Source organism: Anarhichas minor, unplaced genomic scaffold (genome assembly GCF_050575085.1).
Source record: "Anarhichas minor isolate MPS153535 unplaced genomic scaffold, ASM5057508v1 ptg000014l, whole genome shotgun sequence".
NCBI lineage: Eukaryota > Metazoa > Chordata > Actinopteri > Perciformes > Anarhichadidae > Anarhichas > Anarhichas minor.
Genome location: NW_027466460.1, coordinates 3470945 through 3483100, shown reverse-complemented (window position 1 = coordinate 3483100; position 12156 = coordinate 3470945). Strand labels below are relative to the sequence as shown.

Below are 12156 nucleotides of genomic sequence, written 5' to 3'. Positions count from 1 at the left end.
TTCCAAAGGGGCTTGGCTGACCTGAGGGTTTGTTAACAACCTTGCTGATAACCTATATGTTTGTGTTTCTTGCCCCTAGAGTTGGCTCAATTTCCAATTACACTGGTGGGGTCAGGTGTACGAGCTCACACCGTTTTCATTTTATGCAAACTGGCTAAACCAGTATATGTCACAATGACACGATTTGGCAAATTAAAAGTTAGCCGACATCAGCAACATGTGCCGACGGCTTCTCTGTGCTAAGTCCAATGTGTAATACATTAGTATGGAGCAATATGACAACGTGCTTAACGTAATGTCATGTTTGTTTATGAACAGACTAATGGAGCCACTAGTGTCTGACAGGCCGTGTATAATTTACTGCCGAGCTGAGGCCAGCAACTTGAAGGAGATCCAATTCCAGTGGAGGTGGGAGGGAGACGAGGCGCACGGTGCATTTGTTTACTAGAACGTTCATGTAGTTTTTTGGGTGACAAACTATTCCAATATGGTTGTTGTGAGAAATAAAAAAAAACGCGCAACCCTATTTGCCCCGCCGGCAAGTAGGGTTTTAGAGATGTCGCTGTGCTTCCAGATGTCAGCAATTAACTTCTTGAGTGCAATGTCATTATTACCCGTAGAAATGATGGCTAAAGCTACTCTGCAGTCCTGCATTTCCAAGAAAGTTACATGATATAAAAGAACACACAAGGGTTAAAGTGTGTCATTAGTGGCACAAAGTGTTCAAGTGCTACTACTGATTTTCCACTGCATGGAAATTGTTCTTTTTTTTAAGGTGCTTTGGTTTCCTTTCCCACCACCCTCAGATCGGGTTGAGGGTTTGCTTATTCCACTAACGGTTTGGCTGGAGAAAAAATACAAACATTCGAAGTTCAGAAACTCAAATACATTTTAATTTATTCCCATTTTAGACATCTTGAAGGGATAAGGAAGACCTGTGATGAATTGTGTGGACTCCACAAAAGAGAAGATTGGGAAGAAATATCAAAGAATACAAAAATGAAAGAAGAAAAACAAAGCTCCTCAGGGAATGATCCATTTAGAGTGTTCCTGTGTTATATTTTTCAACTGCACTATTGCCTTTTCATTAGCCAGGCATTTAGTGTTCATTACAGATCCATTACATCCCCTTTAAGACTGCCCTTTTCTCTGCCCTCCTCACTAATGGACTCAGCTCCACCAAAAGCTAAGTAGCGGCTTTCCATTCATTTGCTTTTGATCTGCACACACACACACACACACACACACACACACACACACACACACACACACACACACACACACACACACACGCTTTCCTTCATCCACACACTTTTTCCCTTCATCGCAGATAGTCAGGCACATACACACATGCTTGTCAAATAAAAAATAATAATAGCGTCCTGGTTCAGGATTGTAAAAGTATAAAAACACACATGGAGTTCTGTCATCCGTTTCATTTTCTCTGAGTACTGGTTAAAGCAATGTGACGATAAAGAACCACACAAATGTGCTATTAGCCTTATGGGAAATTAGAGGCAGGACACAGGGTGGGGCTATGTGTGTGTGTGTGTCTGTCCAGGACAAAACCTGTTAAATGTGTTAGCATTTAGCAGTTTCTCTGACAGCTAGCCTTCATATCATGTTAATGGTGTTGAATGTGCTAGTCTGAGTGCTATAGAGAGTAAGAGAGTATACAACTACAATTTTTTATTTTTTTATTTTATTCAGAACATTTGGGGACTGGCCTCATCTGGTTTAAGAGGAAAAAAGGAGTTATGCACTATATTTCTATAATTCGACCTAATCTGCATCACTTATTGACTAATTTTTAGCATTATGCCAATTGGAGCTGTCGTCTCATGAAATAAATCACACAGTTTGAGATGAGGGCTCAATCTTACCAGATGTTATTCTTATACAGTCCAGGGATAAGTTGGTGTATATGTGCTGAATATTAAAATATAATACACTACTTCTTTCTCTTTCTTCTACTTGAGGGATAATAACTTTTCGAACAACAGCTCCCATGATGCTATGTGGGCTGTATACAAGAAGTATTACGTTGCCATGCAGTCACTGAGGAACGCTGTGGGCTACAACTTAAGCCCTTCTTCGTTTATCCGACATTAGTTTACATTTGGGTAGATTGACATCATTAAAAGTATTCTGAATTAGCCATTAGCAGCTCTGTTTTCCTAACTATCATGAGAAAAAAATGATTATTCTCAAGCAAGTTCTGGACTGATCAGGAGTATCTTTTTTATGATTTCTGATTGGATATATGAACATTTGTTTGTGATGGACCCAGCAAGTGTATGTCACACTGAATTTAAAATATGTGTATTGTATCTGCATGATCATATTTGAGTTATATCTGCAGAAGAGAGAGGCATTGAACTAAATGAATGCCTTAATGATTGATACTTTCGGCTGATACCTCATGTATGCTGATACTTTCCAATTACTTTTTTAACTCAACTAACCATGACAGAATGATTCACTGACCATTCTAACAGGCTGAGATCGTATTTTTATCAACAGCGTACACATTGGCTTTGGATATTGGTCTAGTTACTTAAAGGCCTCCTCTGTGGGATTCCTTACCTGTGTTTCAGGTATGATGGGGCCATCCTCAGTTGAACTTCTGTAAAACGTAGAAAGAGGAGATGCAACGATGACAGGACTGGGTCTGATAAAGCCACTCAGGTCACAGCTAGGAATGTCATTCTCCTCCTGAAACAGCCGGACATAACGTGTGACATTTAGTCTTCTCATTGACTGAGAAACAAAGAGTTCATTAGTCACATACATAGTCAGCCAGTGAGTCAGTGTCATTTAGTGTACAAGTCATTAAAATAACTTGACCACAGCTAGGAATTTCATCTTGCTCCATGAGGTAATCAAATAATTATGTCAGTAACAAATTCAAATTCAAGTCAGTGGAAAACATCAAAAAGACAAAAGCTTCAAAATGGTGTTTTAAGTAACTGAAACATATAAAAGTGTAGTTTCTGTCAGGCACTCATCAGTCCATGACTCTGTGATGTCAGACAAATATCTAGACAGACAGCAGTGACACGGCTCACCTTCTTCATGACCAGTGTGTCCATCACATAGAAGACATTCCATGGCACCCACACGGTTCTGTACTGCGTGAGGAAGGGAGCACGCTCAAAACTCAGTGTCAGGGATGCCCCACCATTGGCCAGGAGATCGAACCTGCAGCACATCACAAAATACAAATACGTATGAACTGTAAGTGCTAGTGCCCTTACTGTTAACCTTGTTTATATTTCTGGCCCTTATCGCTAACCTTCTTTATGTTTTTGGCCATTATTGTAACTTGTTTATATTTTTGGCCCTTATTGTTAACCTTGTTTATATTTTTGCTCCTTATTGCTAACCTCGTTTATAATTTGGGCCCTTATTGTTAACCATGTTTATATTTTTAGCCCCTAACGTTAACCTTGTATATCATTTTGGACCCTTAATGTTAACCTTGTTTTTTATACATATCTGTTTCTTGATATTTTCATTTCTTGATATTTTTGTTCTCTTTATATTTGCACTCTTTCCTACTTTGTACTGCAACTGCTGCACAACGATTTCCCTTGGGATAAATATAGGTCTATCTTATCCATATGTTGTTGAGCGTGGGTGAGTGAGTCTTTGCATGTCTTTTGTTCTCTGTGTGCTTCTGTGTGTATGTGCGTGTGTACTGGAGTGTGTGTTCTGCTGCGATTGATGCATCCTTTTGATTCCAACGCATTTCCAACGCAAAAGTCTTACATTTCTACTCCTGCACACATTCACACCTTTACAGCCGACATGCTTGAGATTGAGGATAGAGCCTGTAGAGGATGGAGGGGCCGAGCAGAATATACATTAAATGTGATTTAAGTACGTTCCCTTTGTTTTGCTGAACTGGTGTTTTGTGCAATTTGTTAAGTGCTATACAAATATGAGGTAATCTCTGCATTTTCTCAAAGATTGAATGATTTATTTGTTGATTAATATTGTTTTATTTCTGTTTGCCTAAAAAATTAAGTAAATATGTTAATGAAATAGGTTGTTTAAGGAAGGTTTTGCTACAAAATGTTTGTTAAGTTCATCCCTTCTAAATGCTACTCTACTTAAGTTACAATTCACGATTTATTATTATATCATGATCGTCAGGATCATTTATGCTTCTCAGTCAGTGGTACTATACATGTACCACACAAGTACATACAAGTGTTACACAGTTTGATGTTTTTTTTGGCCTGTATGTCAACAGGATATGAATGGATAGAGAACAGCGTTGCAGGGATATAAGAACCATGTTTTGTTATAAGAAGTGTCTCATTTTTAACGTACATATATAATAGAAGTTTACAAATATTGTGTATACATATAAATAATAAATAATCACACACATGCCATCCTTGCGTGTTACAGTGTATCCATGTTCAGCATAGTGGACAAACGTCACGTTGACTCCAATCAGAGGAGTTCCGTCAGCTGTCAACACCTGACCTCGAATTATCGACACCAAGCTGGAGAGAGAGAGAGAGATGGTAGAGAGGTTATCTTTATTAAAACTGCACTATTCATCATTTATAATTGTTATATGTTACTGTAACAAATTGAGAAAACTTAGCCATCATGGGGAGGAAATACCACCACGTGTCTTTGACCCGAGTCCCTGTGGTTGGGCTAAACCAGTGCTAGACAACTTTCTAGGACCTGACATACAATAATACACTCGCATACTACCACTCAGAGAAACCACTGCCTTTCTCATCCTCACTGTTTGTTACTCGCTGTGAGAGGAATGGCAGAGTGCAATGAGACATCACTTGAAACAACAACTGTGGAGGTAACTGCTGAGCTGTGGGAGTGGGAGCACTGTAACAGGACACTGATGTTACTGCTACACTCATAGCATGCCTGCACATCCTCATCACACTGAAATGCATATTTACACCACAGCACTGCTCTCAGCAGCTACATTCAATTTAACTCAATTTGAATTACCTTTCTTCTTTACCTATGATTATTTTTCCACTTTTACTTATTTATGGTAGAGTTCCACTGAGAGCAATGCTGTCTTTTTCAGGAAGTCCTGGTCATTTACACATTACAAAACCAGCCTTATATGTTGAGAGGTTTGAGAATTAATCCTGTCGGCCCAGGGGATTTAACCAACAACCTTCACAAGCTTGCTGCTCTAACCTTTAGGCCTGCACTTCCCCATGTTTAACGTATGTTATGATGTTTACAATACAACAATATTTTTCTATTTTGGTCAATAACTTCAGAACCATTTACCCTCAAAACTTTTCTGTAATCTTGTTCTCAATTTCGCACCCGTTTTCTGTCCATTAATGAACATGCATGTCAATTTAAAATCTCTGTACAACAAATGTCATGATTTATTAATATGAACTAAAACATATAGATGTTGGTGTTTGTTAGGAGATCTAATAGTTGACAAGTATTGTATTGAGAATAGCTTTAAATCTGACCAGTTCACAAAAGTCCTATTATTCAGTACCCATGAGGAAGAAAACTCCTCAGAAACAGTATTTAGTTCATCATCGATCTCACCAAACAAATGAAAAATGGGACTAATGAAATGAAGTCAGCCAGAATCTATTGCAGGTTTTACAGCTTGTGGAGTAAAGTCTGACCAAAAGACAATGGAATTGTTTCTGTGGGCAGAGATCTCATACGACAATAATGATTACAACATAATAGAAATTAAAATATATTGATTATATCTGGTTAGGAAGAGATTCTCATCTCATCAGATACAGACTGGATCACATGTTAGTTTAAAACTGACCAGAATCTGCCTCATCTATCAGTCCAACCATAAAGTAATTTACGCTTTCGGGTTGTGCAGTGCAACCTTTTCTTATTTTTTTCTCTTATTTTCCATGTTTTTAATGACTGGAACCCCGAAAAACGTAGCTCTTGCAGGGACCTGCGTGAGTCCTAAACCATCAGCAGGCAGCATGGATTAAAAGCACGTCCTGTATGAAAACACAGCTGTTTACCATCAAAATAGCCCCTACACTGTAAAACGTGTGTGCCAGACGTGTTACAATAGTACAGAACCTTATATTAGAATACTGCAGTTTAAACAGGCAGATTCACTTATGTAAAACTATGTGAATATAAGATATAATACGTGTTATCAATCAGCCAGACAGCATCGGAAAATAAATTCTGCACACCTGATTGGGATTTTCTTCTTCTGAGCTCTTGCATTTTTTCAGTGTAAAACCATCCACCAGCTTATCGAAATCCAGGGTCCTGACTAGATCGCTAGAGCTAATAGCCAATTAGAAAGTCTGGATTTGGACTCGTAAAATTTGCTATTCATGCAGTTCAAGTCACAAAAAGAACGTTGAGCTCTTAATAAGCTGTCAGTCATTGTGCATCATACTGATTATGTCCACAGAAAACCGTCTGTATGTGTACTCCTGTAAAGGTGTGCATGCAAATGATGCCTCTGCATATGTGCATACACTATGTGCCACCGTGTATGTTTGTGTCCCTCTACAAGTATAATGTGAGTATATGTTTGTCAATGTTAGCTCAAGGGAAAGTATAAGATCGTTTCTTTGTCTTTTAAAGTGTGAACCCCCCCCGCCCCCACACACTACTGTTTTGGTCTAAAGTCTAATAAAACATTTATATATTGTAAGGTTGCAGGCCCATTCCATTATGGAAATACAGGACATTTATATTACAGGGTTGTGGCCTTCTACTCTTATGAAACATTCAGGCTACCATAAAAAATGTGACAAAAGACAAACGGCTGAACAGAATTGCCGTCATGTTTCTTTCCTGACAGTGGCCCTGCCTCTGTATTATGAATGTTATGTCTGAGGCAGACGTGTGCATAAATGGCTTTTGGTAAGTAAAAAAAAAAGCAAACCTGTACTGTGAACTCTGTCTCACTCACACTTTTTCTGTTCTATTCATCCAGACAGAAAGCAGAGTCAACTGCTCATACTATGGTAAATATAAGTAGGGTGAGCTATGACCTGCAGGCAGAAGAATGAGTCAAACAATCACCACGACAGAAAGAAAAAAAATATGAATGATCCCATTATGATGAAGTGTGTTTCAAGAACTGCCTTTCAGTAAAGCACGTAACAGATGCCTGAAACTGCTCAAATTTGTTTCATACCTTATATTAAAGAATACAAACACAATAATCTCTTCTTTTTGGAGCATCAGTCTTGATGTCTATTACATTTCACTCACAATATCTTTATCATGCGGTCACTGAAGTTGTTTGGATCAGTGCTCCACACTAACAGTTGCTTGGTTACAATGGGAAAACCATTTTGAGAAATTGTGGCAACCAAAGGCCAAGAATAAAAAAGAGACAGCAAAAAGCTAAACCTGCACCCCAAAATAAATGAATATGTAATGTTTTTAGTAGTAGTGATATTTAAATATTGTTGCGACATTCGGAACCAGAAGCAGACAATGCTGGAGGTGCGTTGGTGCGTTTACTTGCGTGCACACAGGCATTTGTACAGACAATTTTCTATAGCAGGACTTGAGGGTGAATTAGAATCTTAACTTTTATCAGTTGACGTCTCGTTAACTACAAAGAAACTACAAAGAATTTTGTTTGGTGGACTGTAATAAAGCTTTTATTATTTTATGCCATATAACTGCATGGTATCTTAATTACTCAAAATTTAAGGTGACTAATAATGGCAATCAAATTTTAAGTTTTGGTAACCACAAGCTGATGCCTCTTTTAAAAGTGAGTGTTGAGCGCAGATGTGAAAACAAAGAAGAACACATTTAACACTTCCAGAGTCCACTGCATTGAAAAACGGTGCACAGGACGTAGCGCTGCAAAACCTACTAGATGTTGACAACAAACGAGTGCTTTCGTCTCATGGTTTGAAATGCAGGATTAAAATGTGGATTTACTAACAACCTGTCTGACACTCATGCTGCCCTGCTGATGTTACTGTATACCCAGAAGAAAACAACAACACAGAGAGAGACACCGTTACCTTTTATTGAACGGGCTGTCTCCAGTGATGATGTGAGTGGATTCAGGACCAACTAAGAAATGGATGCGCTGGTAGAAAGACCTGGCAGCCTAAGGGAAAATAAAAGGACACACATAGATAGACAAATGATGCTTCCTTTTGTTACAATAAATGACAGTTAAGTTTTTATTGTGGCTTAATTTCTGATTGGAGCTTCTTACTTGCTGAGGAGCCAATGGGGACGGAGACTGGCTGAGCACCTCCCCCGGGTCCGGTGACCCTTTGCAGTATAACTGGTTCTGACAAGAGGGCTGCAAACAGCAGTCTGGGTCCATACAGTCAGTCAAGCCATCTGAAATACACACAAAATTATTATATTCAGAAACCTGAGAGGTGAGGATACGAACCTGAAAATCAAATGGATGATGGAAAAGTTACAGGTGGATGAAAGGAGGACGGAGGGATGAAAACAGGATATGGATGGATGAATGCAGGGACAAGCAGGCAACAGAGGGATTAAGAAGCAATGAAGGATGATGAAGAGATTAAGAATAATAAGGACAGAGTAATCAAGTGGTAATGATGAAGGCATGAAAAAGAGATAAAGATGGAGGTTGATGGATGGAGAGGATGGCCACACATACCATTAAGAATTGGGGAAGAAGAGAGGACAAGTGAGATACTGTGTTGTCTAAATAAGATAATTCAAACATGAATGAAATAAATTAAAAATAAAGGCAGAGATGGAGAAAATGTAATGAAAAGAGAAAAAAAAAGTGAAAATGTACAGATGAACATAAGTGGATGGATCAACGTGTCGTGGCATCAAAGAGAAGAACATTTTTCGATGAGGGGGGAAAAAGAAGAAATTGATGAATGAGGGAAAAATGGAGCGATGCAGTATAATTAGTATGTGAGCAGTATGTGTTTATTAGGTGCTGCCAAGAGAAATAAAGTCAAGGAGGAGTTAAGGATTGAAGGAAGAAGGATGGAGGGCTGCAATGATGAGAAGCAGGGATGGAATGATGGATAAAGAGAGATTAGGGAGGGAGGGATAAGTGAAGGACAGGGAGAAGGAGGAGGCGTGGAGCAGAGAGACAGATGGAGAGATGGAAGGATAGAAGGAGGTATGTAAGGTAATAAAATATGGGCAGCCATTTGTCTCTGTTAGTTTATAAAAGCCGTTGTACATCTGGTGAACAGGCACCAGGGACTGCCATTACACACACACACACCTACACGCGCGCACACACACACCTACACACCTAAACACACACAGACAAAGTGATCCCTCCCTTCTCTCTGAATCTTCTGTCTTGTTTTCTTTTCTTTCTCATCTTCTTTCCTCTCTACCTTTCCAATTACCTCACTGCGCTCATCAACCCTAGCTGATAGCTGATGTTTTGTGCTGGTAAGGCTTGGGTTGGCATCGTATCTTGGAAACCATTTTTAAATTGGTTGAAATTCTCTTTTAATCCTGACAGTAATCAACAAATCTAATGCTTAGACAAAAACATCTGGTATCTAAATTTGGATGATATGCTGAGATTGTCGTGCAACAAGATATTGGTTGGCCACAATAACGAAGCTCAGGTAGCCACTACTAAATAGGCAACGCCTGTTATGAATTGTGGGCTGTATTCAGTCTCCTTCTCTTGCTTTCTCTGTGCTTCCCCACATTATATTTAAAAAAGTGACAACATATTACATATGTCTGGTTTTGTGTTACTGTGGTTATATGATGTGTAATTCATGGTGCTGTTAGATTGCTGCTGGACCGCCTCGTTAATACAGGTGCGTGCGGAGAGTAAAAACAAATATGAAAATATGGATTGAAGCACAATAGTTTGCTAGACATGTTGTGAATTTCAGAAATGATTACACACATCTTTTTTTCAATAAATTTGACTTTTGGAATAAATATTGAGATAATTACAGAGATGGGGGCCCAGTGCTGTGTGTGTGTGTGTGTGTGTGTGTGTGTGTGTGTGTGTGTCTGTGTGGGAGAGAGAGGGGAATAGAAGGTGGAAGCCGGTGGACTGTTGCACGCAATTTGTCTGTACGTTTTTAATAATAATAATTTGAATGAATCTTTGACTATTCGGTACAGCCCTAGTAATTACACTTGTAGCCCCAACTCCAGCAGGAAAGATGTTCAAATACGGCTATTTAACGTTTCTTTGGTTTTTAAACCAAACAAAAAAGGAGAGCCTGAAAACGTGAACGAAGTGATGTGCAAGCTCTGCCATAAACAAATCAGGACTTAAGATGAAAACACCACAAATCTCTGGTCTCATCTTAAAACTCAACATCCCACAGAATACGCAAGTCTGCAACCGACTCATCCACAAAGAGCAGCCGGACCAAAACTTCTACCACGGTGAATAATCACCCCTCAATTATCAGGGCTTCAGCAAATCTCTGTCATCTGCTTTTTTGTTGGACAATAGCCGCATTATTAGTTGTTATCGTTGTTGCAGCTATGAATACTTACAAAAGTTCATGTTCTTAGTTTATGTTCGTAATGATAATTTTGGGGGTGGCTTTAGAGGGAGGCATGAAGGGACCGGCTGTCAAGCGTTGCTGGTTTGGCGACTTTCCCCGTTAAATCTAGTGACTTTTGGAGCTAGTGCTGCTGGCTACTAAGAGGTGGCAACACTGGGCTGCGTTTTTTTGGTTGGACCATTTTAAAAACCTAGTTAACTCTTGCTGGTTTCTCCAATGTTTCTGACCCCAACTAATTCTATCGCATTTTTTTTTATTCCAAGGTTCCAGTATTCCCCCAAGGATTACGACAGGAGCTGAGGAGCTGCAGTTTGTAGGTACAGTAAGTGAACAACCACTGCAGGTACACTACACATCAATGTGCAGCTCTCAGCAGGTGGCAGATTAGCCACTTAATTGTTTCAATTTATGCGTTTCATTCCTTTTAGATAATCAACAGTAGACCCAAAATTGATACTGGACTGCTTAAGCAACATTTTTTTAATAAATCAGATAATGATGTATTGGCTTTTATATGTCAACAGAACACATAACATAAACAAACATTTTGGATAAGAATCCCTTGAAGTATTTGAAAAAGAAACCCTCAAATATATCATCAATGCTTTTTGAAATTTGAATTTATTTGTCAAAAATGAGTGTGATCGAATTTAATAATAAAAAAAGGATCTGGGGAATTAAGCGTTGACTTGCCGGGAATGAAAAGCGTTAATATTAGTTGATTCAGGAAATAAATGAATTCATGGCACACTTTTTAAATAACACATTTTTTAATCTTTGGAATTGGGGGAGGGTATCATGTATTTTCAAGTCAAAAGGCTCAGGTCCAAGTAACGTCACGAGTCATTGGTGTTAAACTCTTGCAGTCTCAAGTCGATTTGACAGTCTTTTTTGATCTTGTCAAGACGAGTCTAAAGTCAACAAACCTCTGATACATCCCATACTTAAGCTAATGCCTGTATTGACTTTTGTTGTCTTACTGTGAGTCAAGTCAGAATGTAGATTTGGTTGATTGGTTGCTGCAAATGAATATTTATTTTTTGAAGGGGGAGCATAAAATGATGGCATAGCTTTTTATATATGATCATCCACACGCTGATGTCTCCGGGACTCTCTACATTATGTGGATGTAATAACTGTTGGGCTACCATTTTAAATGCAAGTGACTTTAAAACAAAAGCTAGACTAGGGTTTTAAGACGAGACTCGTTCCTGAACACCCCATCCTATCCATCCATCCGTCTATCCATCCAACAAATAAACTGGGTTATCTATTAACATGGATATATCATGAACACAAATATACCTCCTTCGTTGTCCTTGCTGTCGGTACAGAGTGTTTCCATGGCCACGTGACATCCCGCCCCTCTCCATCCTGATTGGCAGATGCAGTGCCAGCCGCTGGCCTCCAGAGTGCACCGTCCATTGTTGTTGCAGAGACCTGGACAACCCTCTGGGCACAGGAGAAAAACGCACGGTTAGAAAAGTTAGAGCAGTGGGAGAGACCGGGATGGGGTCACGGCTGGCCATCAGGGTGTGAAATAGGCTTCAACCAATATATGTTTTTGAAGATAGGTGATCATAGTTTTGTACTGGAGCTCTGATGGATGAGATTAATCAATAATTTTCACATCGCAACATATTCAGTAATTCCCTCT

General features: G+C 39.1%; 1 protein-coding gene across 7 annotated transcripts in view; it reads right to left on the bottom strand.

Moving 5' to 3' along the window:
• The window catches only part of tenm3 (teneurin transmembrane protein 3), a 223563-nt gene that overhangs the window by 52239 nt on the left and 159168 nt on the right, over positions 1-12156 (bottom strand). For all 7 annotated transcript variants that reach the window (XM_076091074.1, XM_076091076.1, XM_076091077.1 and 4 more), the window contains 6 exons: positions 11805-11951; positions 8216-8346; positions 8016-8104; positions 4398-4517; positions 3069-3201; positions 2587-2715 (listed from right to left, as the gene is read on the bottom strand). In XM_076091074.1, coding sequence (XP_075947189.1) covers positions 2587-2715; positions 3069-3201; positions 4398-4517; positions 8016-8104; positions 8216-8346; positions 11805-11951 — 749 coding nt within the window. The remainder of the gene's footprint in view (positions 1-2586; positions 2716-3068; positions 3202-4397; positions 4518-8015; positions 8105-8215; positions 8347-11804; positions 11952-12156) is intronic.